Below are 24,801 nucleotides of genomic sequence, written 5' to 3'. Positions count from 1 at the left end.
AAGCTCTATTCTGACCATTTTTTATGTACATTACCTGACTCCTCTTGGACCTTCTGATCAATGGAATATCTGCTTCTCTCTCCAAGAGGCTTTTCAATAAACTTGGGTTGGTGGTTTACTTTGGCAATTATATTTCCAGAAATATTTTAACGTAGAAGAGCATGTTTCTGTTCCGAGTTTAGTTATTACACATTTTACTGCACATTCACACTCGATTACTCTGCTATCCTATTTCTCACAGCTGTAAGACATCCAATGATGTCAATAAATTATATGCCTGGTGAGAAACTACTTGGAGTATCTGAACACTTCTTGTCGCTAAGACAGTTTGGCTACTGAAACTGCCCAGTAAAGAAAAAATTATTCTTGCACAGAACAAAACTGACGACTGGAGTATCTCCCCGTAGATCTTGTGCAGTATCATCCAAAAGGGCACTGTACCATTTTCAAAGAGTATTTCCTAGGCACTTTGAGGACCAGACTCCTGAGTTAGGATGTGGGCAAACCAAGAACAGTGAGGCCAGGAGAGTGCATGCCAATCGCACTCACCACCTGAAACACTGCCAGGTCCCATGGGTCTGTGCTAGCAGGAAATAGCTGCAGACATGCTGTAGAAGCCCATAAAGGCAACTGGTTGTATGGAAAGATAGCAAGAGACAGATTTCTTTAGTGACACAGATAACCAAGCAACCACAGCATGGAGCAAGAACCAAATGCAGGGTGTCATGAGTCCAGAGGAGGGCCATGAAGATGACTAGAGTACTGGAGCACCTCTTCTGTGAAGACAGGTTGAAAGAGCTGGGTTTGTTCAGCCTGGAAAAAAGAAGGCTCTGGGGAGACCTCATAGCACCTTCCAGTTCCTTAAAAGGAGGCCTTACAACAGAGCTGGAGAGGGACTTTTTACAAGGGTATGTAGTGACAGGACAAGGGAACATGGCTTTAAACTGGAAGAGGGTAATTTTAGACTAGACATTAGGAAGAAATTCTTTATTGTGACAGGTTGCTCTCAGAAGCTGTGGATGCCCCAGCCCTGAAAGCATTCAAAGCCAGGGGCTTTGAGCAACCTAGTCTAATGGAATGTATCCCTGCCCATGGCAAGGTGGTTAGACTGTAGATGATCTTTAGGGTCCCTTCCAATCCAAACCATTTTATGATTCTTTGATTCTACGAACTCCACCTCACACTTTAGCCGTGAAGTTATTTTTTTCAGAAGTGCACACTGAAGCTATCCCTGGGAGCCTAGTAAGAAGGGAAATATTGGACAGGTAGAGAAAAAAATGCTCACAGAAGAGCACTGCTGCCATGCCACCTCCTCTTTGATGGCAGATGGACTACATCAGATTATTTCAGACATAAGCAGAGATAGGAAAGCTTAAGTCAGAGCTGAATTTGGCCTGCTCTTCCACAGTCCTCTTGTGAAGTCAATTATCTCATCAATCATGCTTTGCCCTGGGGCTCTCTTTCCCTATTAACTTCAAGAAATGCAAACATGCAAGAGTGGTAACTGGATGTTAAGCTTTGTACTGATTTGCAGATAGTAAAATGTTAATGGCACTGCCATCTCTGGTGCTCTGGTGAACAATAGCCTGATGCAAGAAATGGGGCATCATCTGAACACCCACTTGGAATAAATTCTCCCCTATCATATTATGTACTGTTAGTATCAGATCCTGCTTCCACTGCAGCAGTTAGTTAGTTTTGCCACTGACTTCAGCATGAGCAGGATCAGACCGTTCACTGATTAAAATGCAAAGCTGCAGATATCTCCTGCATGGGATGAATCCCCACAGGGAAAATTTGTCTGCATTTTTATTCATGTGAAGCATTTTAAGGCTTTCATTTACACAGTTCATTCAATAATAATGTGCATGCTGTATAATGGGGTACCTGATTAAGCATGTTTAAGTGCTTTGCTGGAGCAGGGCCATTTCTAGAATTTGAAGGTTCACTATGATCATACCCTCAAAACAGACAAGCTAGTTTGGGGAATTTTTCACCTGAGTTAATGGGCTTAAATAGGATCAGCATAAAAGGTCATTTTTCCTATGGGAAATTTGGAAATGTCTTTGAGTTTCTTTCTTTCTAGCCTCAGTTCCTACAGAAATTAGGCTGAGAAGGTCATCCTGTTGTAGGTTTTGTCTATGAAAGCCTCCAGTAACTTTTAAACTGGCTACCAGCTTCTTCTGAAATAGTCAGGAAGGATAACAGTCTAAAGTTCAGTTCCAAAAGTTTAATAAGGAGGTAGAAGAACAGAGCAAGGAGACTTTCTTCATATATGTGCTGACATAAAACTCATTCTCTATTATGTACCAGGGATACCTGGGGGAAGGATGCTATGAACAATAGGAAAGCTTCAACCCAGAGCATAGTGGGGTTTAGATACCAGGGAACTTAATCATTAATGCAGAAGTTCAAAAGAAATGCTTAAGGAATTACTTGATGAGGTCTGGGGGAAGGGAGGAAGACACCAAAGAAGAAAAATAAAATTAAAAAAAATAATAAAAAAAGAAAAATTCTCAAATCCTAACATCTATTTTTGTTTTGAAAAGTAAGAATTTCAAGCTTCTGTGATTTTCATCTCCATCTATGTTTTCCTTTTTTCATCCATTATTATCCTTTCTCTTTCCCATTTTTATCCCGAATTAAAAAAAAATAAAAAAAAAAAAGAAAGGAACCTCCTCTTTTAAAATCCAAAGAACCAGTTAATTTTTTTTTCCTAAAACCACTACTCAAGGATTGTGCTCGGAAAATTTTTTAGCAGGTGTGACTGGCCACTGTTTCACTTTGTACAGTACAGTTTGTTCAGTAATGTTCAAACATTACCTTAATTCTCCTGATTGCTCATAATTTCAGCATGGGATTATTAAACTCTCCACTCACCTTAAGAGAGACCCTATCAAACCAGCACAGAATCATGCCGGTAGTTTGTTAGTACTCTTCCCATTACAGCACATTAAGTTTAAAGACTTCTGTCTCAATTTCAGTCTGCTAATTTTCTCACAGGCACTAATTTAACTCTGTGGAAAAAAATGCAAGGAGTTTCCCTGTGCAAGGATTTTTTCTGTAAAAGAATGCAATCGATACATTGCCAAAGCCTTGTATTATGAACAGTGGCATGTATTTAATGTACTCTGAAAGTGAAGGAAAGCCTTTTTAGTACAATCTGTGTCCTTTGTAAGAGCAGACTGAAGACAAATGATTTTATTTCAGGAACATCTGAATCCCATTGATTAGTGTGATGAATACAGAACAGGAAAGCTGCCAGGTACAGAGGAAGCTGGGCATGTCCACGAGGAAGTGGAGCAAACAAGCAAATTACAGCATGTGCATGCTGCTTGTTTTTTTTTTTTAACCAAATGTTTTCATTTGGAATACTTGGACACTTAAAACTCTAAGTTTCTTTAACTGACTGGTCAGTTAATCAGCATGTTGTTCTCATCTTCTGAAGGAAAGCAGCGAAGGTTTCAGAAGTAAAAAAATACACTTTTAACCTATAAATAATCAACAAAATGTTCATATACATTGTTTTTAATTCAAATAAGATCTATGCTGGGGGGGAAAAAAAGGTAGTTTCTTTTTTTTTTGGAAAAAGTGGTTTACCTGGTAAAAAATTTTGTGTCACTCCTGAGCATTGATTTAACAATTTGAGACTGATGGTACTCAAAAAGGGTTTCAGAACAAAACCAAAACACCAAGGCATTCATGCAGGAGACCCCAAAGTATCATCTACTTCCAGGAAATTATACAGGATAACCCTTCTACAGTCCTTAGCAGTCCACTGCAAGGTTTTCTGGAGAACAAGTCATGAAAGAGTTTGTTTACCTCCCAAAATGCTCTATCTCTTACAGGTAAAAGTCAAGTAAAGAAAGTTCATAACTTAAACTTAAAGCTAGTAATTATTTTTTCTTACAGTCTTTATAATTCTTAAATAATTCTTCATAATTCTTATAATTTAAGAAGTATATTCATTTAAGTCCTGACTGTTTCACCTATAGACACATCTTAAAAACAGAGCTGTTTCATGTTTCCACTTAGTTAAGAAAAAAACATTTTCATGCTTTTACAAACTGTAAAAATGTTTTCCCTTTTAGTTTTTAACTTCTCGTCAAGCGACAAATTTGAGGGAAAAAAACCAAATATGGAAGAAAAGAAGAAAAATGCTAACGCACACATTTTAAAAATCAGAAATCAATAATAATTTTTATCAGATGCTTGAAGAGGAAAAATTATTTTGTTTGTTTGCTCTAACAGGTAAGTAGATACTCCCGTTCCAGTCTTTCACTATTTATGGGAAGTTACCATATATTTAACAACTTTATTTTCAGCTTTTAATCACAACAGTCTTAAAAGAAAAAATACTATTTTTCTGTCATAGTCCTCCTTTCTCCTCTTATTTTCTCCGCCGTCTTTTATTTTAGGTCTTTGTCCTCCATTACACCCCACCTTTGCTTATAGTAGTAGGTTAGAAAGTAATTATTTTATCCATGCCAGGAACCAATTATGGAATCCACAAAAGGAGCTGACAAAAGAGACGCTGTCTCTGCTCTCAGCCTTTTGCTCCCTCAGGCCCTAGAACCCAGAAGTGAATGCGCATGGTCAGAATTCTCAATTTCTTAGAAGAAAGCAGGAAGGCATTTTAGTCAGTGTTTACTGACTTAGAAGTGGTAATAGGAAAAGCTGAGTATGAGCATCTCTAAGGATGGAAAAGCACTTCGGTATGAGAATTATCACCTACCTGGAACAGAGAATACAAAAATTTTCAACAGTTTGCTTTCTGTAGCAACCTGTGCATTGCCTGCATTTGAATCAGTAGGATCTTGCTCCAAATTTCAATGCCATGTCAAATATCAACCTTCAGTTTGATGTGGTCCATACCTAATGTGTAAACTTAGCGTAACTTCAAATTCATACTCAGGATGAAACCTCTCACTCTCACGTCACATGCACGTATTTGGTTGAACATTGATGTTTAGTCCTGCTTGTTACTGATAAAGTGTAAGTCGCTCTATTTGTGTGGGTGTGATGATTTCCTCACATTCCACCATTCAAGGACAGTGGAGTATGTTTAAGATGCCACTCAATTATTAAAGGTACTGCTCCCACAGTTAAACTGCTCTTATTTTGACTAAGGAAGAGGAGAACAGGGAATCTGGTTTCACTCAGAAGAAACATTTGCAGTTTATCCACAGATTACTTGCAGATTGCAGAGCTGATCTGCAAGGGAATTAGAAGAGAAATGTCTTGACATTGAGTCAGGATAAGAAATGAAGCTAAGGTTCATTCCATGCTCCATGAAATAGTTAAATAACCAGTTAAAAACCTAAATATCAGGAAATGATATTTGATTCACTGGGGTCCAGTCCCCTACTTAGGTAACCAGAAAATATTTTCTTTGAATATTCAAAGTAATTTTGCTCCCTTACAGTCAGACTGACTTTGGGCTCAAAGTCTCCAAAATCACGAGTTTTATTTTCAATATAGGCAGGCAGCAGAGTGAACATGTAAAGGAATGCAAAATACACCCCCTTTCAAACCAGTGTTAGCTGTACCCAGGACTCAGTCTCCCTCTTTAGAACTTAATCAAGGCATGGGAAAATGAAGTAGATCTGGTGACCCAAATTTACAATTTTCTTATTAGAACTGAAGAGGAAAAAAAAAAATCTTTCACCATCAAGGTACATTGAAAGAATATAAAGGACTCAGTAGTTGATACCTGTTCAGTATGTTATCAGCTTCATTCTTTCTACTGGGCTTGATATTTTCAACAGCCATTTACCACTTGAAGCCAGAGCATTACAGAACAATTTACAATAAACAAGGAATAAAGGAGCTGATTCTTGAAGAGAAATACACAAGATCACCTTCCCTTTCTCCATCTCAGCAAAAATCAGCATTTATTATGGGTAAGCTCTTCTGGATAAACAAAGAATTAATTATGCCACTTTGTCAACGTCCTATGAATTTTAGCAGTGGACTTCTCTAGCCATACAGGTGCTATAACAGAAGCTTATGAGTAAGAAGTATGAATAACACATGAATAACAGTGACAGCAATTTTGTTTCACTGGTCTTGAGGGGAGTCCATAGTTTTGCAATGACATCAGAGAACAACACTGCTGTAATTTTCGAGGGATGGAATAAGTTACATTTTGTCTTCTAAAATAACATGTATTTTAGTATGGAAAATTAAATGGTGCCTACTGCATGTACTAAATATATATTGAGAGTCACGGTAGTGACTGGAAGCCAAGCTCAGAAGACAGAACTGCTGTCATACATCCTCACATGGCCCAAATCTCAAACAGAAGCACTTTTATATTGGGGCAGAACAATAAAGAGGGCTTAAAGTGGCTGTAAACATAAATCATGAGGGTATGAGAATCATGACCACAGAGTTTACTTTAAAAAAGCAGAATAGAGGGACAGATGATGGGCATATGATAGATTGGATGGCCATATGTTTAATAAACAAATGCATCATGGGTCTTTGCAACTCATCATACAATTTGAACTGGATGATTTCTCTACCAATCATTCTCTCTTGGCACTTATTGGAGCACTCTAGATGCCACAGAAAGCTTTAAATAATTCCTTTTAAAATAGAACAAAACCAGAAATATATCCTTTTCCCATTAATATATTTAGAATATTCTCTCCATATTTTACCTGCCCAGAATAAGTTTCAGAGGTGGACCAGTAGCATGTTTTCTGAAGATAAAAATGGAATGCGTTCAAAGTTTAGTATTCTACAGCCCTGCCACCAGAAAAGGAAAAAACAAATCAACCCGCTTAGTGGGAAAAACAACATTCATTTCAATCCTCAAATATTCCAATTATAAGGAAAAAAGAGCAAGCATTAAATGTAGAAAAGATATTTAAGGATGTTTTGAGAATTTCTGAATCCTAGATTTTAGTCTCTGAATGACTGAATTGCTAGTAATGAAGTCATTTGTCTGTGAAAGAGGATGGATACTAAACCAATCTGGTCATGCTTTTAAAATGCTAAGACCCAAGCTGATAAAATCCTTCCAGCAGAACACAGTCTTTTTATACTGGCACTAAACCTGACCTACTCCTATGCACTTCTTAAGTATGTATACCAACTATATGCAGTAATTACCACATCTTGTACACAGTTGTCATAGATACAGAGGCAATATCTATGCAATATAATAGCCAACCCAATATGCCACCACCCTCTGCAAGAATGCTTAGAGCAAAAATTTGAGCATGCACCTGGAAGAAGCCATCACAGTGGCATCACCTGCAAATATGATTTTATCTTCATTTTCTTATTTGTGATGAGACTGATTTTAAAAAAGGAGAAAAAATTTATTTTTTCTTTTTAGTTACTGAAAAAAAAAAGACTCTGAAAACTAAGAACTGAAAAACTTTGTGCAAGTGTGGGATCTATTAGGTTAAAATTCACCTTTAACATTACTCCTGCTTGCTTCCTACTGTGGCTCTCGGACAACACTGGCTCCCTCTGGTGGCCAATGAACGAAAAGATATCAGTAAAATACTGTGCACCAGGAAGCTTAATCTGTTTCTAATTCACCGGATCTTGTATGGGTTGAGCACATTCATCAGAACGAGTTTAATAATAATTAAACATCTAATAATAAATTAAACATCTGTCCTTATTACCTAAGAGCACTGGATGTCAATGACACTGGATTTGTAACACTGGAATTTGTTTTGATTTATAAGTTACCTGTGCATTTACTTGTCCTCCTGAAAGGGTTCAATGATACTTTCCATTTTTTTGTTTGTTTATTTGATTTTCACCCCAGATATCTTACCATGAAGGACAGTATTTGAACAAGCTGTTTGGTTGTGCAGATAAATCCTGAATATATAAAATGTATTTCTTACTAACTCTGGTAATTTTAATGAAAAATTGTACTATAGTAGCCAATTTATTATCAACTTTTCCATGTAATTCTCACTACATTTCTAATGTCTCCAAGGTTAAAATAAAAGGAGTAAACCCAAGCCACTGTCTTTTCACATCATTGCTAACCTAAGATTCCATCAAATGGACCTAAACTGACATTCCTTCCTGTTATTGAAAATGACTGAAAAACTTTCATTTTCTTCCAGAAGCAGAATTGAGGAGCTGCTAGAAACCCTGAGTTGAAGCCTGAAACAAGCAGGGATTCCCCAATTGTACCTCAGCACCGAGCTGGTGCTCATGAAGCAAACTTCCAGCAAGCTCATGTTCCCAGAATCACACTTTGCTTAAACACTTTACCCCCTTGCACACACGTAATTAATGAATTAACAATTGTGAAACAGAGTATCTATGCAATTCCACTCAATGGATTTGGATTTAATGAGTGTCACTGAAAGTTCTTTCCCACACTGCGTGCAGTAATAGGAGCTTTTAAACTATGTTAATGTCACAGTAAAATTTCTTATAATTAAGATGATTCCTTGTAAATATGTAGAAATTTTTCTTTTTTTTTGTAAATTCTGTTTAATAATATATATATACTTAGAACTTCTGAAATCATAATAAACAAAGGATATGAGCTAGCATAAGCAATGTGTTTTTTTTTTTAATTCTGAAAGGCAGATCTAGCTATCTAAAATTGGTCATTAAAATATCTGATATAGGAATTCCACAAAAAATGTTAATTCCCACAAACATATTTCAGACAAAAATTCTGAATTTTAATTAAAGGCAAATTAAGTGTAAGTAATGAACTTCTGGTGTTTTCACCTACAGTTTTTAAGAGTTTGGTGAGCAGACCACCTGAAAAGAGACCACTTTTCATAGCAAACATGTCAGCTATGTGGAGAGGAACCATAGCTGTCTTACTTCAAAGCAATGAAACTTTTTCTTTAAAAATGTAATTTTGTTGAAAACCCGAGCCTCCTTTAAGGAAAACTCGTGCCAATGCAAAGGACTGCTTTGACAATAATCAGTACTTCTACATTGTACTCAATATAAAAAATGTTGTCTCACCACCTCATTATTTCATTTTTATACTAGTCTGAACTCCACGGAGCATGTAACTCTACGGAGCTACAAATAGGATGCAAATAGAGTAATGAGAATGGGTAAATTAGGTTCTTAATCTTCACATTGTGAACACCCACTTGCTTTTTTTTTAAGAGAAGACTTAAAATTAAACCATTGTCCTGTCTTAAGAAGGTATTACAAAGTACCTGGCAGCACAGAGAGTTCAGTTCTACTCCACTTTTAATAGAAGACCCTTAGAGTACCAAGTATACTTCCCAAAGAATATTTAAAACTTATTAACTACATGTCATATTTGTATTAAAAACTGTCAAACCCCTTTTTAGCCATGTTCCACATTATCTGTAGGAATGCCTTGCTTTCTTATTCTCCATTTCGCCTGCCTGGAAAGGATTCAAGATGAATATGATTATTTGCTTGAGGGTAAAACAATAATTTTTCATCATTTAAATTAGAGTTATGTATTGCAAGTCACTCATTTAAATAACATGAATGTCTTAAAGCACAGTACTTGCAAGGTCAGAATAGTTCCGGGTGTGTGCATCATTACAACTCATAAAACCTCTGTTTGTAGTTCAGAATAATTAAAAATACATGTCTTATGGACCATTCACATGAAGAACTTCATGCAGCACAAAGAAGTTTGTGCTAAGTACAAACCTAGAGCTGATATTTTAATTAGAACTCATTGACTATTCCTAGTACAAGTGTAAAAAGACTTGTGGAACGAGATTTATCTCAAGCAAACAGTGTTTGCATCTTTGTTACAGAAATAGAACACACACCTTGATTTCCACAGGATGTCTTCAGGATCGAGATAAAATTACTCATACTAAGCACCAGGATGAAAGATTATGAATCAGTGCATTTGGTATTGGTTCTCGGTATTCTTTTTAAGCCACTTATAGATCCAACAGATCTTCCTGGTTTTTTTTCTTGGCAGCTTGATTGATAGCCAAGATATAGAAAGAATCTTGCACTTCAACTTGACTAGGCCATGCCCAGTTCTAGTTTTGTTCCAAAGGAACAAAACAGATGCAATAAAAGAAAAATAGAAAAAATAGAGAATGTAAAATGTTATACCTAGACTAGCAGAAACTAAAAATGAAAAATGTTTTTAGAAACTTTATACTAAAACTTTAGACAGTATGGACAGTAAACACACCCCGTCCCAAAAGCACACTCTTTTGAAACACCAAATTAAATTAAACCATGGTTCAAAATAAAGAGAATCTTGTGGAAAAGAATGACGGATAATATCTTTGAGGCTGATATATAGATTTTTATAACACAGCATACAGTTCTGGAGCATACATCTGACAAATTAATATGAACCACAACCAAAATTAATCAATAATAATTAAAAGAGAATGTGTGAGTTTAAAAATAAAAGAAGCCAAAATCTCAGTCAGAAAAAAAAGGTTCTTTTCCAGCAGGGGAGAAAGGAAGGCAACAGAAGAATCAGGGTAGTAGAGGCAACAGGAGGTTCAGAAGTATGAAGGTCATAGGAAGAGGCAAGGTCTGTCAGATGCGCTTGGTATATGAAGGGAATGATGCACAACAGTAGACTGTCAGGGGAAAAGAGTAAAAGGATATAATTATAAATATTGTGTAGATCAGTCAGCAGAATGGCTAGCATGCTCAGTAACATTAAAGATTCAGATACCCAAAGGAGATGTAGGTGCATGAGCACATGTATTAAAATTTAGAATCCCACAAATGCTCTGAGACTAACTCCCTGGGTTCTCGTATAAGCTAACTCCATCCTAACAGCACAACACCTACTGATATGCAGTGTGTCTATGAATTGTGCTTTGCTTGGCCTGAATTTTAATTCTCCAGAAGGTACAAGATAGATGATGTTGGAGATTCAACTTCATTCTTTAGCCTCAGATCAGGCTGGATGAATAAGGGTAGTGATGGCAGTATCAGCCTTTTAAGTCACATGTACAAGTTTTCTTGCTTTAGAGACCACTTCTAAGAAAGAAAAGACTGGGTCACTTGACACACACCTTCTGAGGCAGCATACTATGACAAGCCAGCAAAACTCCCTGCCAAGTACCATGTAGTTCCCAATTGATTTAGAACCACGTGTAAGAAAATCAAGTTTCCTCTGTGTTTCTACCTATTTTTGGTTCAAGCTAACAAAGCCCAACTCTTAAAGACTAACCCTAATGACTGTTAAAGACTAGATATACATCTACGGTGACTGAAGAAATATGACTGAACTGCTTGTGAAACCATCTCAGATTTTGTCAAGTGGCTTGTATGACCTGTTCATATGTCAATCATATAATGAAAAAAATTAAAAATTAGATATAGGGACAAGGCTCCTTTCTGTTCTCCTCATTCCTTAAAATTAACCTGGTATTATCCAGCAACTAGTAGTATCATCCATGTCTTCTACACAAAATAACTGGTAAATGCTTATACCCACTCCTTCATTCCTTAAAACTTTCTCATTAAGCAATGATTGATTATTTTGATCTATAGTTAAAAACAAAGACAGGTACAAATCATGATTTTATTTCTTCAAAGACAGAACACTTTCTGAAATTTGCAAATCAATCAGTTGTCAAGCCCCTACCCAGTGTGAACCCTGAATTCATTAGTACTTTATCCAGTGCCAGAGTGAAGATTTTAACTTCAGGATCTCACTCTACAGGAAGGTAAATTTTTTATTTTCTTTCACAGACCTTTTAATTTCTTACAGCATATCTCAATGATAGTCCATAACTAGCCAAATAAAGGGTTAATTGTGGAGTTTCACAAGAATACTGAAGTTATTCTAATGAGCTAGCTGACAACGTTTCAAGACAGCATGTTTCAATTACTTGTCTAGGTGTAGCAGTCTTTCATTACGTGCATTCTTTATGCGAGGTAAAGTAGCACAGAGCTTACCATTGACTCACATATTGGGAACTTTACAAACCATGTGAGATAACCAAACGCCATGCAACAGAGGCAACAATCTCCATTTCTGCATTCCCAAAGTACAGTCAATCTTAGAATCACAGGCCATGAACAATCTAATTAGTAAGATAAGGAAAGAGAAAGGATCCCATAAACGTCATTTGAAACATGCAAACAACATACCGAGGAAAGGTCATGTAATGAAAATATAAAGATTAAAGAGCAAAAACTGTGAGGAACTGTTGCATTCTTGTTTGTGGAAGGGATTCTCGCAGTTTGAGACAGAAAAGCCCAAGTATCTTACTAAAGGCCCTATTCATGAATTATTTACACTCCCCATAAGTTTGGAAAACTCCATGAAGAGTCACTGCCACTATTCTCTGTGAAATGAAAATTCTTCAAGATGGTTTTCCCAGAGCACAATGGGACAATTCTGTGTTTGCTGGAACGGAATGAGGGGTGAAGCACAGTGCCCCACAGACAGTGGCAGATCATAAGGAGTAAGAAATTAAACTCCACATGATCACAGAATTTTAATTTCTGAATGGGAATTTTATCTTATGAAAGACATACTGCTGTTTACAGTCACCCACTCAGCAAAGGAAGACCACAATCTTCGTGAGAGAAAGCTTTTTTGAGAGAGTGATTTCTGAACAAATATGCCTTTCATCTACAGCTGGCATCAGTGGCTTATCGTCCTTCCCACCTTGTTCTATGAGAAAACACATTTACTAAGCTTAGAGTTAGGAAGACCGAAAATTTTGTTGTTCTTTGAATCTACCGCCCAAGTCCTATTTGCACTGCTTGAGGCATTCTCAGGCAATAAAAAACATCATTGCAAAACTGTTCTTACGCAGTTCAATAGCTACAGTATCTAAGCACCTTTCAGAATGGCATTAGGCAATATAATTAACATCTGTTGTATGTGCTGCTGTCTCTCATGGGTACATCTATACACGTTTCTCTTGTGTAAATCTATACACTTATCTTTATCTAGGTTGGACACAGCATAATTATAAAGCTAAACTTGTCCCTCTCCAACTGATGCTTTAAGTCTAAAATAAGTACCCACTAAGCACTTGCTCTCAGTAAATTGAGGATAATAAAAACTCATGTTATGTTTCTATGAACAAGCTTAATCAAATCCTTTTGGCTGAGATGCTGTGTTTATTTAAGAGCAAATGATCACACTGATTAAATCAGTGCTGCATTGATTAAAGGGTATTTGATCACCAAGGTAGATCAGGAAAGCATTGCAAAATAACAGTGATAGAAACTCAAATGAAGCAGAAATATAAATGCAAAGAAGGCCACAATGGATTTTTAATAAAGAAAACATTGTAGGCAAGTTGATGATATCTAGAACAAAAAGAAGATTTCAAGTATTATATGATTTCTGTGCATACACTGGTAAAAATGACTTAGGGTTAATCCTCAATAAGATTCAGGTTTTCTGTTAGTATGATCTCCTTAATTTCTTTCCCTTCCCCCAATAAAACTCATCAATCTGTATTTCCTCAGCACAGATATGAAAAATAACACTTTAAATTTTGCTTATAATCAACAGCAAACACACCAACATTAATTTATCAGAGTAACTGTTACCTACAGAATACTTTTGGTAAAGAAAATGTCCTGGAAAGAGATCTTTTGCCAACTTAGTAGCTAATAGAGACGTTTCTCTATCCCATGGTTAGGAGACACCGTCCTAGCCTTCAAAGGAAGTGCGTCCATGAGATGTCATAATGTTCAGAGCTTTGCCGCTTTTACCGGATCTACATGGGTGTGCAGGGCAAGCCCACAGGGAACGTAATACATGATCAAAGACTTGGATTGTGTACAAAGATTTAAAGACAGTGGATAAGCATGAAATAGTAGCACGAAAACATGCTTTTCACAAGTACACAAGGACGTGGAAAATACTGTACTTGTCTGATAACTGTTATGCCCCAAGGGGAAGAGACATAAAGGACTATCCAGAGATGCCAAGAAAGATGTTAAGAATATACTGAATATACAGCTCCTGTAAATGGTTTAATTTTCCTAAGGGAATACCCTGTAGTTCTCAACCTAGACTGATAGACCTTATGACTCTCAAAAGAGCTTGTCTCTGGGGAGATCAAAAAAATGTTAGTACAGAAAAACAAACACGGGGAATTAATACAACAGATTTTTTCCTTTCAGTTGCGCATAGCCACAAAGCTTGATGGTTATTTTTAAATGCTTCTATACAATGACCAGGTATTATCTGCAAAACTGTCTCTAAATAAATGTTTTGTTTACTTTACATTCATTAGTTACACTGCATTGGACATTTTGAAAGACAACAGGCTGAAAAAAGGGGGAAAAACAGACACCGATGTCTAAAGAGCAGAGAGGAAAGTCTGGAAAAGCTAACCCTGAAAGCAATCATCAAAAGAATGGAGATGAAAATACATATATTTTCAAACATACGTTTAGGTACCAGCTCTGTTGGCGCTGTAACATCTGCTTCTCTGTAACACTCTGTTGGATCCACAATGTCACTGCCAGGAGGAGGGTAAGGTGGGGGTGGGGGGATCACTAACTGGGGCGGACCACGAGTGGTGCCTCTAGGAGGCTTTTGTGGCACCCGCCGTCCATCACCTACAGGGGGATCAATTGACTAGTTACTTCATTGCAAGATAATGATCGCTCTGTTTATTGCTACTTTTTAAAAACACATTGATTTTCCCTTACCCACATCCAAAGTGTCTCTGGGTCTAATTCTGCTCTTGTTTACTCCCAAATAACTAAGGGAGAAGAAAAAGGTAGGTCTTTCTTAAACCAACAGCAATGGAACCAGAATTGGGTCCAGCACATACATGTACATTACAACTAACAGTTAAAATCACCGGTTTTGGCAGACATAAGGAAGGAGAAAAATAGTTGAATAAAAAAAAATTAAAAAAGCTATGTATGAAAATGTGAAAAATGTGTTTTATTTTTATCTTCTGAAATGCAAAACTGCCTGAATTTGTTGATGTCTAGGATACTTTTTGTGGCTATTTTCCTGACTCTGAGAGAAAGAGAAAGATGCCTCAGGTTAGTATTTTGAAGTAGATATCTTACAGGTTTTTCTGTTCTTTTTTTTTTTTTAATAGGTTTTTATTATTTTGACGTTGTAGAGAAGCAGATGATTAAGATGTTTTCTACAAAACAGTGTTTGAATCTACCAAAGGAAATGCTCATAACTTTGGCTGGAGGTTTATTTCTACACTATATGCAATAACAAAACAAATACATGCATCTTTTCACTATATGAATCACTTCCAATATGAAAAAGCTGCTGCCTGTTTGTAGTATACAAACTAGAGCTATTGCAATTTGGAAAGTCCTTAGAGGCTGAAAGTGCACTGAGGAACCATGACTACCTGCTTGTTCTCCTCTCGTACCCTGCCTTAAGCATCTTCTGTGGTCATTGCTGAAGATGGACACTGACAGACACATCTTTGGTTTGATCCATTCTGATCATTCCTATACTCTCAGGCTCATGCTTTGGGGCTGCTGAGAAAGGAAGCAGCACTAAGAGGGAGGAAAAAAGACTAAACCATTATGATTTTCTGCTTAGGAGTCACTAGCTTCCAGAGGAGTATCTTCCAGAGACACAATTTAATGCTGGCAAACATGCAAGAACTTTTTTACTGCTTTGAGGAAATTTGGCACAATACTTTGTAGTCACAGTAAATGTGTACATTATTGAAGTGAACTTGCCAGTTTGAGAATATTTTTGATAGAATCTTTTGCTTTGATTCACGTGGCTAACTTGAGAGATACATAGGTAGCTTTAATGCTTTTTCCATCATGCGGCTAACTATTTCTTGCAGCACATTTTTCCCCTCACTACAGTCTTGCTTTTTTCACAGCTTTTATCTCATGCTTTCAGAGCCATATGTGCTTTCTCATTGTTTTCTTGCAAGGGCTCCAAAGAGAGGTTGTTTTACCAACCTTCTCTGGCTGTAACATTTTTTCTTTTAATGAACACATTCATTCAAGAAAGTAGCAGAAAATGAAAAGCACTCACTGAAGACAGGGCTACTGTGGGACGAGTTCTTTGTCAGTGTAAAATAATAAGGCTCCATTAAAGTAAACGATACTACAGAATCCTACAGGAGCAGAGTCTGGCCAGCAAGCACTTATGTACATAGTACTAAATGGACTTGAATTGGCTCTGTTCTGTTTTATTTCACCTGTAACATTTTGAGTACCAATGCAAAATAAAATGAACACTTACAAAAAGTTAATGCATCAAATGTCATCAAAAAGTGACCAGCAGCAGGGGAAAGCACAAGAAACAACAGTGTGACATCTGCAGTGGTTAAAAGTAAGCAAATTTGATGAAAACTCCTGTGTTATATGGCACAGTGATAATAATCCCCTTAGGGGGTTTAAATAAGAGATGTCAATGGAGTTGAACATGTCACACGATAATGGACTCCTGCTGCTACATAAATGCTGAGGCATTAGATGTGAAGCATCTACTGAAAATAAATGTTGGAACAAAGCCAAGAGGTTTCTTTCTAAACTGTGAGGCATTTGTAATGCAAGCAATTATGTATGACAGAATGTCATATCTGTATGTCTCAGGCACTTTATGAAACATGAGGTCAAAGGCATGAACTGAAGTGCACTGAGTGCATTACAGCACTTGAAGAATGATTCTCTTAATGTACTGAAAAATGAGTTTCAATATGTGGGGTTATTATCTCATATCTTTACCCATCGTAAAATCACTTTGGTTGCTAAAAGCATAATCTCTGGGTCCTCACTTGGGCAGAGCTTCCACCAATATGAATAAGCTACAAGTCAGATAACGACAGGGAAAATGTTTTTCAGTCTTCTTGTATGAGTAAATGTGGTGTCACATGCAGCTGAAGGCTACAACTTCTTTTGTTGTCTCCAGCTATGTTTGTCATTCCTTTGAGAGTACCAGTTCTTTTCTTCTACTGATTAGCTAAAGACTCAGTAGAGATCGATTTATAACAAAAATGAGGACTAAATTTGAAAGAAAAACTTTACTAAATATCAATGTTGATATTCAGTTGATGTCAAACTTTGGGAAGACTACATGAAAATCAAATGTCTTCAGGCTTTAGGAACAGGAAGAGACACTGGACTAACTTGGTTGTACTTCGGTTCTAGCCACTTCTTGGCTTCATATGCATTCAGTATTGCCTGGCCTGTCTCCATTTACTAGCATTTTCATTTACTATTTCTGTATTTCCATTTACTAGCAAAGTGATTATGATCTTAAAGGCACAGAATAGGCCCAGGGCTAGTGCTTTTGTATATAAACCTTGTGTCAAATATTCAAATAATCTGATGAGTATTATCTACATTTTACTACCCTATGGTACTCTGAACAGTGCTATTCAAAAGAAAAATAAAAAAGAGGTAATATACAAAGACTTATTTCCAGACTTTCATTCTGCAGAGAAGTGTATTTTTTTTCCCCAAGTTACAAAAGTTTCCAAACTCATGGTGTAACAGAATTAAGGCAACTTCAAACAGCAATCATTGAAAGCACATGCATAGGGATTACATAGGAGAAAATAACACCTCTCACCCATTGTGCTCTTTTTCTTGTCTTCCCTATCTTCTGTCCTGTTTGGCATGGCAGGAGTGGGTGGAGCAGATGCAGTTGGTGGAAGAGGGGCACGCCTCTTCTTTTTCCTTAAATCATTCAGGGATGCTCCTTGTGATATCTAGCAAAGTTGAAAAATAGGTACAAAAAAAGGATATGTTTTACTGATGTTGTAAATTGACAGCAACTGAAAAAAAAGGTGTTTGTCATATGACCTAATTTCTCAGCACAGTATATTTATAATGAGCATTTATAGTGACAACAGGAGATTAAAGAGGTACATTAATATTGCACTCAGAAAAGGAAAGAGACGAGACCTGCGGGTGAGTGTTACAGCAGAAATACCAGTCTAGTAGGCATTTGATGGTTTTGGAAAAAGTGAACTAGAGAGCCCAACACTCAGCAGAGCCAAGCATGACACTATGTGTGGTGTTAAGCTTGAGCCATAGCATGATCTTCTTTTTCCATCGGTTTCTTCAAACCTTAACTTATGGTTGAATACTCCAATTGGTAGGTATAGGGAATAAATTCTCTCTCATTTCTTTTATTTTCCTCTGAAATTCTTGTTTAAGGACTACTGAGAGAAGAATCAGAATTGACAGTTTGCCTGTATGATATCATACTGTACTCTATTTAATGTGTACTGGACTTCACAAACATACTTCTGAAGATCTGTAACACCTTGGCTTCCAATAACTGCAACATGCTTGTTGATATGTCAAGACTTCATACTACTTATGCTGCTTCTAAAAATATGAAAAATGTTATTATAAGTGACTTGAATTTCAATGGATTGAATAATATTTTCTGTAGCTTGTTGGAACTTAGATCTATTTCCTTTTTCTGGAAAAATAATAATAATAATAATAATAATAATAACAAAAACATGTAGAAAAATCTGTTGAAGTTTTATATTTGAAAGGTACTGACAAGACCAGTCAGTACCAGGCTTAACTGAAGCAGAGAGTAATGGGAGCTGCCCACACGACACGCTGTTGGCATTCCTCAGTCTTCACTTCTTTGACTTAATTGTTCTGTCTGTCCTGATATTCCTGAAGATCTATATACAGAATATAGATCTATATATACAGACTATCTGAGTTACAGAACTGCCTGGTGGTTTTCTACTATTTCAAAGGCCTAAACAATAATAATCGTATTTCCTTTAATCCAGAGGATTAATGAACCCTTAAAATACAATTTTTGTGGAAGATTTCAATGAAAAAATAGTAGCTTCACCCTGTTTAAAGCTGTCATCAGAGTTCAGAGGAAAGGCAATCATTTATAGGTGTCTTTTCCTAAATTGAGAAAAAATCTGAGAAGAAATTAATTTTCAAAGATTAGGACATGAATAGAGCCTCCCTCCCTCACTTAGTCTTCCTTTTTAAGAGCACTCAGGAGAGTGCTACACTCTAAAACAGAAACCTTCCAATCCCACCTTTCAGGATGATGTTTTAACCACCATGCCACATGACAACTGGACACTGTCCACCCCCTCTTGGTGAACCTGCATCCTTCTCACAGAGAAACTTGGTAGTAGCTGCACTGGACACAGAGCACATTAACCAGGATGAGCTGCATCTTTGTAGCAAATATGCACACTAAAAGTGAAGAGCACCTTCTTATGTTACCTGGAACAGATTTTCCCTGAACAGCTGTAGGTATCTGTGGTGTAGTTGGCATCCACACTTATTGGAGAAAGTCTGGAGAACTGACAGACAGATCTAAACAGTTCTAACTGTGCCTTAATAGAAAGCCCCTTAGTGGGTCTAGTCAATATGTGACTAGATGTTGAAAAAAAAAAGTGCATAGTTTGTGTTTCAAAATCCAAATCACTCTTCCCAATATTTTTGTAAACATTACATGAAACATTTGTCTTATGACAACAGATTTTTCCTTTTTTACTATTATCCCTATCATGTTGCCATCGAAAAGGAAAAATCTTGAAAACCTAAAAATTTTCCAAGCTCAATATTTAACAAAATTCTCCTCAAAGCAATTTTCTTCTTGCTCAAACGTAGCTACAGGTGATACACATATATCAGCAACAGGATTATGTCTGGAATAAGGATTGCTTTTAAGGGATGTCCCACGCATGTTGAGTATAGCATATGATATAAACTGTGTGAAAGAAGCTCATATACTCTCTTGCTTCTTTCTACTTTTTATGCAACGTTACACATCAGGATCTTTAATTGTTTTACAGAAGAACTGGCTAATGTGTATACAAATTGTCTTATTCATGGAAACAGTGAATAACTGTAGAAATAATTTTTAGAAGTCAATAAAAAGGATTGGAAAAAGAACACATGGATTCAATCACTGGCATGCCCTGATTACAAACTGGTTTCCAGACATACACTCTGATTTAAGCAAGTCAGATTCTGATACACCTGCTGGTGATGATATCGTGTGGGGTCAGAATGCCTCATGAATTACAGGAATGTTTAAATGCAATCCACAGAAAAAAATCAGAGCTAACCTGTAACCGAACAAACAACAGCATCACCCCAACCTATGTGTGGGACCATCACAAACTTCTTCCCTTCACAAAGGATTTGAAGGAATCTTGAAATAATTATGAGCCATTTTACAAGATGTTCTCAAAAAAAAGACACATGTTTTATTAATAAGATTTAAACTCCTGATACAGTCATAACTGCCCTGATCCTTTATAGCATTCTATGAAAGACAAGAGGTAGATTGGTATGTAAGGAAGATTTATGGGTTTAGATTTAAAGATATTTTCCTATGACATAATTTAAAGCAGTTGAGGAAAAAACATTTTGATCCAAAAGGAGTCGTTCTATGAAAATCAGAGAGATAAATCTTTCAGCTGCAGAATGGCAACATAAATCTTTCCACTAAACTTGATGATACAAAAGATATTCTGCCGAGCTGATTCTGCATTTTCACAGGGCAACAGATGCTTCAACATGTCTAGCACTAGAAACCACAAGAAGTCCCAACTGAACATTAATGTGTCTTAAACAACATTTACTCATATGTCTAATATTCCCTGGACAGGTCATACATTATTAGGCTTTTCACTGGCATATATTGACAAAGGAAAATTCAGTGAGCTCTCCAAACTGGGTGTATGAGCAATCCATGAGGCTGACCACTGTAAGCTACACTGAATAAAATTGTCTATTCAGCACTGAACTTCTCTACCTTGTTTCCTTATTGAGTAGTGCCCCATTGATTAAAAAATGAATGTCCAATCCACACGTACATTACAAACTGCATTCAAAGACAGCAGTCTGATGTCTCCCAAAAACATGTTCTTATGTTGCAGAAGGTATTTGTGTGGGTTACTTAAAATAGTTGCTAAGATCCAATGCAATGAAACAACACATTGCAAAAACAACATACACAGAGATAGTAAAAAGTCTGGTACATGGGAACAATTTTAAAGAGGGTACTATCTGGAAAACTCATAATTTTGATAAAATGCATAGAAATAACTACACTTTAGAAATTAGCAAGCAGTTTCTCTGCATTGGTAATTTTAGTTCTGTACATCTTGATTTTTCAGTGTAGGATCTCACATGTCTGATAATAAAATGAATAATAAAATAATAATAGGCTTAGTTTTAAATAAACCATATGAATATGTATGCTAGGATAGCATGACTGGTATTTGGACTGACTAGACACAATAGCTTGTGTTACTCTGGACATGTCACTCTCCTGTGGAACAGATTTAGATGGGAGACTCCCAAGCTACTGCCAATGTGAGTTTGAGTCCACAGTAATAACAATCAACTCTTCGAGCAAGATAACCACTTTTCAATCCTGACAACACCACTCTCTATTAGGGCACGCACTTCTGACTTTGAAATTCTGCACTGTGCTTCCTTGCACTGTGTTTGTCTCACCTGACGGCTTCACCCCAGCCATACTCATGGCCTCAGCTTCTGAGTGGCTTTGCTGCTGGAAGTGTTCATGTGCAAAGTGGGAAATCTGGCTTAGAACTAGAGTGCAAACTGCATCATTCTTCTGAAAATAACCTTACCATTAATATTTTAATCAGATATTACAAAATTTTGCATCATTAAGCCTATGTTGCTTAATTTCAGATTTTTTCTTATAGTTTTGGTGTTAAACAGGATATTAAACACAATTTAGTATTCATTATCAAAAATCAAGCTGTGACTGCAGAAACATCTGTCTTAATAAAAGACAAAAAGCTTAGCATTACTGGATTTTATGGAAATTGCTACGTTCTTGAACTATTTTATTCATAAAATGAAGAAGACAAAAGCCAAGGATGTCCTTGAATACTTGGTTGATTGGTGACAAAAAGCTAAATTAGTTGACACAAGAAAGGCAGTACAAGGTGAAGGGGCAAGCTCATTTTTCCATCTGTTTTTATTGAACACACCCTTTCTGAAATGTCACGGTCAAGGGCAGTTAAAAATTTCATTCTAATCTTTAAACACTTTAGCTTGTCCAGTTAAATGTGTGAGACAGGAAACCATCCATAAACGAATTTGAGATGTTAAATTACTAAGATAGCTCTGATTTCCTTCTTTGTAAAATCTCATTTCTAGTTGCAGTATTATTTCCACTGACGGAAATCACTCTACAACACCAAATATTTTCACATGCATTGAAACATGTAGACTACACAAGTCTGCGGATGTTTGCTTTGGCAAAGAATTGAACTTCCTTCGTTTCTCTAGATACAATGTAATCCTCCTCATTTATGCCTTCATTAAGGGGGGGGACACCAACAAAAACTCTTCAAACACTTAAAAATCATATTTTAAAACCACCACAAAGTGACCTGCTATTAAGATTAATTTCTCCTCTAGAGAGGAGAAAAATGGCAAAAACAACCACCAGATTTTAATTTCATATTTGTGCTTATCTTTTTAGTTAGAACTATATAATTAACAGAACAATGAACATTAATTAGACTGCAAAATACACAGTAGGACTGCAGTTCATATTTCTTCTGACAATTTTGTCCATGGGTTTGATATGATCAATGTCATCTTCTTGAGTGACTGCCTTTGAACTGGACTAAGGATTTTATACATCACCTTTTCTTTCTCAGTCTCACACCCTGGATTATAAACTGGATGACTGGTTGGTCTGCTTGTCTGTCCTTAAAAATCTCATAAATGTTATAAAGATCGGCAAAATTTATTTTGCATCTTTGTCCAATTTTCTGCCGAAGGGATGGTCAGTAGCCTAAAATCTGTGTACGGATAGAAAGTGGAAGGCAATTCACAGAAATGTATGACAAGGAGCAAGGAGAATCCTACCCTTTCTACTGCCAGTAAGGGACATACTTCCCTGGAGCTTAAGTTTCCCTCTAGACTTAAAATTTTGTTCTGTAGAGATAGCCAAGTTGAATTTCTAGTACTTAGTGCTAAATTCTAGGCAATCCTTAGCGGTCTTCTCCATTTTGAGAAAAACATACCTGACTTATTTCCAGTGTTCTACCCTGTTCTATCAGCCCTTTCCTTCTGCAGGCACGCAGAGTGCCGGGGAAACATGGTATGGGTTGTAAGTCAAGTGACAATTTCCAATTTCTTTCCAATTTCATGAAACCTATAGAATGGACCTTTAAAGATTACCTGGTCTGTGCCATTCCTTCCCACTACCCACTGCAAATGCCTAGTCAAGTCTAGTTCCTTCCAGTACTTATGAAGGGCAGCCAAAAGCCTCTACTTCCACAATCTTCTGATACCAAGAAAAGGGGAGAATAATAAGGTAGTACCACAGTGTCAATTAGATGTATTACTAGGACTGTAGCATAACATGTCTCTACATCAAGCTAACCCCCAGAAATATAAGATTTTTGTCATCCGAAATTACAAATAGACTCTGCTGTGAAGACTTGTTAGAGAAATGCACTATAGCACACTGCTTGCTATCCATGCCTGGAAGTGCCACCAACATAGAGTTGAACAGGGCTCAGGGGTTGTCTATGGGGTCTCAGGGGTTGAGAAATTATATTCTCATTAAGATGGGCACACTGCAAACAAAATGACACACCTATTTCTCACAGTGACCTACATCATCTATCCTTTAAAGACATGAAAAACTTAAGTGGCATGCCATCACAGGAACTGGATTTACATTCTGCTTTCCCTATTTCCATTACTTTTGGCCTACGACTGTGAATATAACCCAAAAAAACCCGTGGAGTACTGTGTCCAGTTCTGGGCTCCTCAGTACAAGAAAGACAAGGAGTTACTGAAGACAGTCCAGGGAAGGGTCACAAAGATGATTATGGGCCTGTAACATCTCCTTTATGAGGAGAGACTGCAGAAGCTGGGTCTGTTTAGTCTAGAGAAGAGTAGACTGAGAGAAGTTCTCATCAGTGCATATAAATATCTCCAAGGTGGGTGCCAAGAGGATGGTGTCAGAGTCTTTTCAGTGGTGCCCAGAGTGGTGCAGAATGAGGAACAATGGCCATAAACTAAAACACAAGAAGTTTCACCTCAACATGAGGAAGAACTGCTTTATGTTGAGGGTGGCAGAGCACTGGAACAGGTTGCCCAGAGAGGTCGTGGAGTCTCCCTTTCTGGAGACATTCAAAACCCACCTGGATGCATTCCTGTGTAACTTGCTCTAGGAGACCCTGCCTTGCAGGTGGGTTTGACTAGATGATCTCCAGAGGTCCCTTCTAACTCTAACAATTCTGTGAAAAATAGCTTGAAGTAGCAGAGAACAGTTTTTACTAGATTATACTTGTAATGTTTCCCCTTGTTTTCTTATTTGGCTAAACAGTAACTAGAATGGTATTCTATTAAGCCATAAAATTAAACCTGATTTACACAGCACACATTACTTAGTTAATTTTTCTATTCTGTAATTTCTTTACCTTTTTAATTTAGGATCTAAGTAAGGTGGAGTTAGAAGCAAAATCTGAAAAGTGATGCAAAGCCAGTTTCTAAATTAAGCACGATGTTAGGGTCATTTTTCATCGCTTACTGAATGCCAGTTCTTTAGAAGTCTTGCTGCTCAAAATGATCTTTGTCCATTAACTTCCCCTAAATACTGTGCCCAACAAAGCCTCATAATTACTTGACACATACTTTCTCTTTAATGAGAGTTAAAGCTTATGATGACATCAGCCTGTCCTATTTGTCTGAGACTTGCAAGCCAGATGAAGTTTACTTACTAAATGTTGCAACCCTGCCAAACTTCAGGGCTGCATAGAACAGTATGTTCCGGCCATAATGTCTTGCCAGTTTTCAATGAAGTGCTTGACAGAGACCACATGTGGAGGTCAAGTGATATTATCATGATCTCACCAGATGGTAAGTTGTGGTATTATT

At 36.9% G+C, this 24,801-nt stretch overlaps 1 protein-coding gene across 6 annotated transcripts in view; it reads right to left on the bottom strand.

Annotated features, from left to right (window-relative positions):
* Positions 1–24,801, bottom strand: part of COBL (cordon-bleu WH2 repeat protein) — a 115,387-nt gene that overhangs the window by 34,397 nt on the left and 56,189 nt on the right. For all 6 annotated transcript variants that reach the window (XM_018070081.2, XM_018070082.2, XM_018070083.2 and 3 more), the window contains one exon: positions 17,483–17,621. In XM_018070081.2, the coding sequence (XP_017925570.2) occupies positions 17,483–17,621 (139 nt within the window). The remainder of the gene's footprint in view (positions 1–17,482; positions 17,622–24,801) is intronic.

Source organism: Manacus vitellinus, unplaced genomic scaffold (genome assembly GCF_001715985.3).
Source record: "Manacus vitellinus isolate BGI_N305 unplaced genomic scaffold, ASM171598v3 scaffold_17_pilon, whole genome shotgun sequence".
Taxonomy (NCBI): Eukaryota; Metazoa; Chordata; class Aves; order Passeriformes; family Pipridae; genus Manacus; species Manacus vitellinus.
This window is presented reverse-complemented; position numbering and strand designations above follow the sequence as displayed.